Raw genomic sequence first — 7605 nt, 5'->3', positions numbered from 1 at the left:
AAATTGAATTAAAAAAAATATTCAATTTCCTTGTGAAATTCTTATGGCGGGTAGTAGCGTACTTTTCAAGGTACTCGTACTTCACATTTCTAAGAGTGATCACGGGCAAATTTGGGTTAAAAAGCAAAACAAAGAATTCCACATTTCGTAGTTCGACGGAGAATCTATGAAATGGAAAATAATCTTTCAAAAACGGTACAAGATCAAAGCACGCAGTAAAGCGCTCTTTGCACCATAGGTAATTCGATCAGTTTTTGTGGCCAAAAGGCAGTTTTCGTACTTGCAAAAATAAACTTTTTGTTCTTCGTATTTGATAATGAAAACTTCATCCTGCCGGATATTCCACCTATAGACTTGTATGTTAAAAGTATCGCAGCTAAAAGCGCTCTACGACTCAGTGCGTCTAACAGGCTGCGAACAACTTGCAAAGGTCACGCCAAAATCCTCGGGATAGTGGGGGATCGAAACTTCGAGCTCCATTTTCCTGACAGAAGTGACTGGGAATTTAATATTGCTGACGAAATACCCATCTTCACGGACGGCTCCAAAATGGATATCGGAACAGGATCTGGTGTCTTCTCTCAGGAGTTATCTCTGAGAAAGTCCTACAGACTCCCAGATCACTGCAGTGTTTTTCCGGCTGAGATATATGCAATCCATATGGCGGCAAGGTTGGTGGGCATGATTGACTTAGCTCCATCTAAACTTGCCTTCGTTGTTGACAGTCAGACGGCTATCAAAGCCTTAGGGTCGGCAGCGACTAAAATTGGTCAAACTAGAATTTACTTCTCAAAATAATCAAGAGCCTTAATTTTCCAACGGATTAGACATTTTTTAACGAAATCTAATACGATTTTGAAGACATTTATCGAGCTTTATTTTTTAATTTTTATTGATATATATTAAATTTTTAGATGCAAAATGCTGAGAAAGTAAAGACTTTGATGAAAATCGATTCTCCTGTTACTGTAAATAATTATTTCTTAATAAAAACTAGTTGAAAATAATTATAGGATTCCCCAAAACGAAAAAAATGCAAAAGTACAAGTTTAAATTAAAAAATTTCATAAGAATTTAAAATTTCTTTCCGAATTAAAAAAAAAACGCTATCTTCTTCTTCATTGGCACTGTAACCACCTAGGCGATCACTGGCCAAGTACAACGAAGCACCTTTTATATCCCCAATTGTGAGCAAGGCCTGAAAAAACCTCATCTAAACCTACCTACCTACCAAGAGAAAAAAATTATATTGAGGATAGCACACCGCCGAAACAGGTATGTCTTCAAACCAAAGTTGACAAGGCACGAATGATATTCGTTCCAAAATAATAAAGAAAACTCGGCTACCTTTAGCATAAATAATCCAATAATGGAGATAAATTGAAATGCTAGAGATAAAACTTTAATAGTTAAATGAGGAGAACAGAAACTGGGTACGAACCAAGGCACTTCTTATGAGTATGCGGTAAGCTCTATACCGAGAGCCCTCTCAGTTTAAGGCGGCAGTCGCTAGCCACTTCATTGGGAGCCTCTTTCTTCATTCTTTTTTTCCATAAAATATAAAAGTAATTAAATTGAGCATCGTTCAAGTCCATGTTTTATTTATGTACATTTGCTAACTTATTTCTAATGCGTTCAGTCCAGTCTTCTTCAGCCCCATTCCATTTATTTGCGAAGCAAGTAGGCGGCGTTGTATGGATACGCAGAGTAGGCAGCGTATGGTGAAGCATAGGCCGCATAAGGAGCGGCGGCGTAAGCAGCATAGGGAGCGGCATAGGCGGCAGCGTAGGGCGAGGCGACCAATGGGGCAGAGTAGGCCAATGGTGCGGCGAAGACGCTGGGTTTAGGTTCGGCAGCAGCGAAGGCGAAGAGGGCCACAAAAACGAGAGCGAACTGTGGGTGGAAAAAAAAACATTTTGTTAAGAATTTTACTTAAAAATGAATTGAAGAATAACAATTATATACTTACGTATTTGAACATTTTGAACAATTTTTTGTTATTTATTGACTGTTTCGCCGTAGAAGTGCAAAATTGAACTGATACTAAAATGTTGTATTACTCGAGTATTTATATAAATTTCGATGGTCTTCGAAATTTTACAAATGCAAATAAAATAAAAATTATAAATAAGTAAGTTCATTTGTACTTGGACATGCACGCCGAGCTATACCATGTGTATATTTCTTTGCTACGTTCGAACCACGAAAAGTGACAATTTTGGCTAAAGCACGTTTCTATTTGTTTTTATTTTAATCTTGCTTAAATTTAACGCAATTATTTTGGTAGTTACTTAGTATTTGCGTTGCATATTAAACTAACTGTTTACCTTCGTTATTTCATTGTCATTTCAGGGTCGGCGAGTAGGCACAATTTTTCTTAGCTAAAACAACTAACAACTAAATGTTAAGCTCAATTCCTGATAACAATATCATTCGCTATTTATGCACGTATGTATACTTAAAAATGCATTCGTTTGCGAAGTAGTGGTTGCTGTTACCTATACCAACTTAGTGCATGTATGTGCATTAGGGTGGCCCAAAAAAGGCGAAGGCGGAATTTTTATGCTCTCACCGCCTAGGATTGTACTACATATACTGAAAAAATTATACCCCAGTTTTTTTTTATTTTGAAATCAAAAATATTTAAAGGTCCTTTGTATTTTATATGGGGAAAAACAAGTTTTCGTAGAAATCTTGATAATCAATATTTTTTGATCGGAATACTTTGTTTCTTTTCAGGATACCTTCAATAACAATATTCAATTGTTTATTGAACCATTTTCTGTTATTAGCCATTTTTTACAGAATCCCTGAAAACCTCAAAAAAATCCAATGAGGGGCACATAAAAAATCACTAGGATTTAAAAATGGTAAAATGGTAATTTAATATTCCGATTTTACTTTTTCACATGCATTTTGGGACCACCCTAATATGCATACACATATACAGTGACTCAAACAAGTGTTCACATGTTCATTTTTTTAAGTGCACAATGACTTTCAAGCAAAAATATTTTATTATTTTTTGATACAAAAATATTGTTCATGCCAATACCAGATTTTCAAACTTTATACAAAAATTAGAGTAATTCAACAAATTTGTAACAAAATTTTCACTTTTTTTTTCACTTTTTAATCTGAATCTTTAGGACATTTTACAAGTGCAAATTTCAAGCGGCCAAAAACATCACTTTAGTTTTTATTATATATATATTTTTTTTTGCTGACGGATCTTTGCACTTTTCTCCATACGAATTTCTTATGGAATAAAATGCGCAAGACCGTACGCAAAAACAAAATATTAAAAATCAACGCGATTCTTTAGCCTCGTGAAACTTGCACTTTATTCTACAATAATTTTGTTATAGGCTCTAAACCTGCATACAAAAAAATTTTCTAAAAACTCAGATTAACAATTTCGAAATTTTGATGAATTTTTCTAGACTTTGTTTAAAGTTTGAAACTTTTTATATTTTATTTGTACAAAAAAAAACAAAAAACTTAACGTGAAAAGCATTATGCAACATGTGAACACTTGTTGGAGTCACTGTACCCAAAGCCGTACCAGAAAAAAAAGTTTGCCGTACAGCTTTTAATCTAAAGTATTTTTCAAGGCAACTTGAAAAAAAAAATTACCGAACGTAGGGGTCCCTTTTTTAAATCTTCCGTCGTATCTTCGACATTTACGTACGAATCTTAAAGTATGATATATCGATGTTCTTGACTCGAGCAGACAATTTTCCTTATTCTAAAGTTCATTGACCTTAAGTACCCCGTTCGAGTATTTACTCACCAGATCTCAACTCTTATCACCCTAACGTGCCTCCCTAATGTCAGTAAAACAAAGCTCGGCAAAAATCATGAAACTTTTGCATAGAAAGTATTTCAATTCGAAAACAATTTCGATGTATTGAGGAGACAATTTATTTTACTTCCGAAGTTCACTAACTTCAAGCACCTCGCTCTAGTACTTACTTACCACATCTTAGTTCTTGTACCCTAACGTAACACCCTGTTGTCAGTAAATTAAAATCAAAAATCACTAAACTTTTAGTAAAGAAATATTTCGATTATTCCAGTATAACTAGGTATTTTGCAAACATGTCTTAGACTCAGGGGTGTTCGGCGAAGTTTTTGTTTTTGTTTGCTTATAAGGTGGTATGGTTTAATATACAGATGTATATATGTAGGTATGTGCAATCGAAAATATGCGTGTATGTATGCGGGCGTTCATTGAGTGTTTACTCGACAGACAATAAGTTGTGTACGTGTTTAGGTCAATAATGTCATTTACGGCTGCCCACTTGTCCACCTAATTCATTGCCACTATTCCGAACTTACACATAAATATCTACATATATACATATTTAAATGTAGGCACACTCACCAACTAGTATTTAAGCTGATGCCCGAAACCAATTCGTCATCAGTTTAATTTTGCTCTACTGCAGTAAAACCGCAATCAATAACAAAACAATCAAAATGTTCAAATACGTAAGTGAATTAAATTGTTGATATCCTTAGAGTCCTCGCAATTGCACATGTGAATTGTTTAATTTGCTAATAACTGTAATAATACTTTCATAAATTATTATCTTCTTTTCCAATACAGTTCGCTCTCGTTTTCGTTGCCCTCTTCGCCTTTGCTGCTGCTGAGCCCAAGCCCGGTGTCATCGCCGCACCATTGGCCTACTCTGCACCATTGGTCGCCTCGCCCTACGCTGCCGCATATGCTGCTCCCTATGCTGCCTACGCCGCTGCTCCTTATGCCGCTTACGCTTCGCCCTACGCTGCCTACTCTGCGTACTCTGCTTACCCATACGGCGCCGCCTACTTGCTCCGCAAGTAAATGAAGGATGTATGCTTTATTGGCAAAGACTGAAGATGACTAGATATTTGAATAGCCAAATTGTTATAGAAAATTTTAGAAAAAAATAAATAAAAACCGAAGTGAAATCGATAAAACTTATAGTATACTTATGTATGTGTATTTGGTTGTTAGAATCGCACTTAGTGCCGTGATCTCAAGTAGGTTTAAACCAGTCATGCCCAACGTCGGCAGAACTCCATAAGCAAGTGCCCTGCGCTGGCAGAATTCCATATGCAAGTGCCCTGCGCTGGGCATGACTGGTTTAAACAATTTATTCGCCCTAAAAGCAAATTTTTACAGAACAACATTTCGTATTTAAAGGGCAGATAAATTTTAAAACGTACTTAAGACCACGACCCTTAGACTTAGAGTCCTAAAAATTATGTGTAGCTCAAGCCTAGTTATACAAATACGAGAATTGCCAAGTGAACTTCGTGCCACCTTATATTGATTTCATTATAAATCTTCATAAGCGATAATGAATTCCAATCAACCTTCTAAATAAAATTCATTAAGATCGGCAATATTCATGACAGGAAAAGCTTTCGTACTACATGAGAATAATTTCCAAGAGAAAGGGAATTTACTCTCATCCTCACTTTAATCGTAGGGTAAGTAACAGGTTTAGAACTTTACTACGATCGTAGTAGATTTACTACGGTTTTAGAGAAAATTTTTAATTTACTCCGCTACTTCGCTTTAGCTACGATCTGCTACGTTTTTAATTCCAAAATAATAAAGTACGCCTTTTGCAGTATCTAAACTAAAAAAAAGAAAAACATAAAATAGAATTGTTTTTCTTTTTAATACCAACACGAATTGATGAATTCAGGTAATTTTTAAGGTATCTATATAAATAATATTAGACTAATTTGTATTTTTATGTAGCAAATACTATATCTAAACATAAATATGCCTCTTATAAGTATTCTGTCTGGGAAATGGCATAACTTTCGTAATTTCTCCACGATAATAATAGTTGAAACGGTATTTTAAAGATAGTTTTATCCACTCTTTCGCTAAAATATGCAACACTTGCTTGAAATATTAGATAATAACTCTGTCATTCAAAATCTACTTGGTTCCTTACTTTGGCTAAAGAGAGATTGCAGTGTCTAAGGTTTATAGGGTAAAGGTCCAGGGAAACAATTGGAGGATAGCGTAACGCATTTTCCGGCGAATATAAACTAAGGATCGGCAGCCATTTTACATACTTAACTAAAAAAAAATTTCTCTTTGGATTATGACGTTCTCCAGTAAACGAGCGACCTATAAAAAATCTGCTACGATTTTTCATGTCATTTACTCCGATTTAAGCTTGCCGTAGTTCTAACCCTGGTAAGTAACCACTTCCATTTCAAAATAGACGATGAGTGTGATAATGAATTCTTATTCTAATGAGAGTTATTCTCAACGTTTACGAAAACCCGAATAGAGGTTAAACTTCAAAGACTTTATTGTAAAATTTGTTTTTCCTTTTATTCTCTGGTGCGTAACCAAACAAAGATGGTCATTTGATGTTAAATGTAAGTTCATACTGCAAAATTCCACCGACTGGCCTTACAAATTAATGGGGGTCGTCGCGAAGGTCCTACACAAGCGGATTTAGAGATGGTCACGGGACTAACCCGACATTGAATTTTTAGATTTGTACCGCGGAACCCGTTGGTCCCGATATCTATCACTAACTAAAATTCACATGGATTTCGAGTACTCTATTTTCGTCATACTGACTGACCTAGCATTGTCTCGTTATTCTATTTTGTTTTGCCGTTGTTTTGCCAAGTGCTTTGTTGCTTCGTCAGGTGTTCCTCAGGGAAGCATCCTAGGCCCTCTTTTATTTATTCGGTTTATTAATGATATCGGCGCTTGTTTCCAACATTGCAGATATCTTCTTTACGCCGATGATCTCAAATTTTTTCGTAAAATAACTTGTCCGTCCGATGTCTTCTATTTGCCACATAATTTGAATAATTTAATCAGTTGGAGTCTAACGAATAAGTTATCCCTCAATATAAAAAAATGTTTTCATATGTCAATTTCTAGATCCCCTTGTAAATTTTGTAAAGGCGTATAGTAACTTAGCTTTTTTACGATGATATGCGAGGGACTTTGAGGACTCTTACACTAGGAACGTACTCTTTAACTCGTTAGTACGTTCAAAATTAGAGTATGCGTCAGTCATTTGGAGTCCTATTTTTTAGCTGTCATTCCATGAGAATCGAACGGGTTCAAAGAAAATTCCTTCGTTTGCTCTTCAACCTCTTAATTTTTCCGATCCGCTTCCACCCTATGCGGCCCGCTGTCAGCTAATAAATTTGCAGTCATTAGAAAAAAGAAGAATTATTCAGCTCCTTATGTTTCTCTTTGATGTTGTCTGTGGGAAGATCGATTGCCGTGAACTACTTGAGCTGATAAATTTTAATGTTCCTCACAGAACCTAACGATCTCAACCGCCCTTTTATCTTAGTGTAGTTAAGGCAAACTTCTATTCGTTAGCGCCTATATTTATAGCACTCTCGGAATTTAATAACATCTCCAAGAATCGTTTTACTCTTAGGTTAAGTTTTGCACTGTTATGTTAATTATTTAAGTGAAGCTAAACTCAGCTGCTCATTGAGACCAGGGCGGAAACCTCACAGAGCTACCTGAAAAGTCGCTCCGGGATCTTGGTATCGTTGCAAACATCAGAACATATTACGGCGATAATTTGCAAAGGCAAAGCAGTGGATGCG

The 7605-nt window shown here is 35.7% G+C and overlaps 2 protein-coding genes across 2 annotated transcripts; one reads left to right on the top strand and one right to left on the bottom strand.

Annotated features, from left to right (window-relative positions):
* Positions 1-1574: 1574 nt before the first annotated feature.
* On the bottom strand, positions 1575-1987 carry LOC108381224 (cuticle protein 5.1-like). The gene is made up of 2 exons (XM_017637639.1): positions 1970-1987; positions 1575-1893 (listed from the first exon to the last, which is right to left on the bottom strand). The coding sequence occupies exons 1-2, from the start codon at positions 1979-1981 to the stop codon at positions 1666-1668; spliced, it is 240 nt and encodes a 79-aa protein (XP_017493128.1). The 5' UTR covers positions 1982-1987; the 3' UTR covers positions 1575-1665.
* A 2464-nt stretch (positions 1988-4451) lies between these two features.
* LOC108381223 (cuticle protein 16.5-like) lies at positions 4452-4845 on the top strand (the record flags this gene model as incomplete). The annotated part of the gene is made up of 2 exons (XM_017637638.1): positions 4452-4494; positions 4613-4845. Coding segments are annotated over exons 1-2 (245 nt in total), but the record flags the coding sequence as incomplete, so codon positions are not given.
* Positions 4846-7605: the final 2760 nt, after the last annotated feature.

The sequence above is a fragment of the Rhagoletis zephyria genome, unplaced genomic scaffold (genome assembly GCF_001687245.7).
Source record: "Rhagoletis zephyria isolate East Lansing unplaced genomic scaffold, Rhagoletis_zephyria_1.1 Rzeph_scaffold_21795, whole genome shotgun sequence".
Lineage (NCBI taxonomy): Eukaryota > Metazoa > Arthropoda > Insecta > Diptera > Tephritidae > Rhagoletis > Rhagoletis zephyria.
This window is presented reverse-complemented; position numbering and strand designations above follow the sequence as displayed.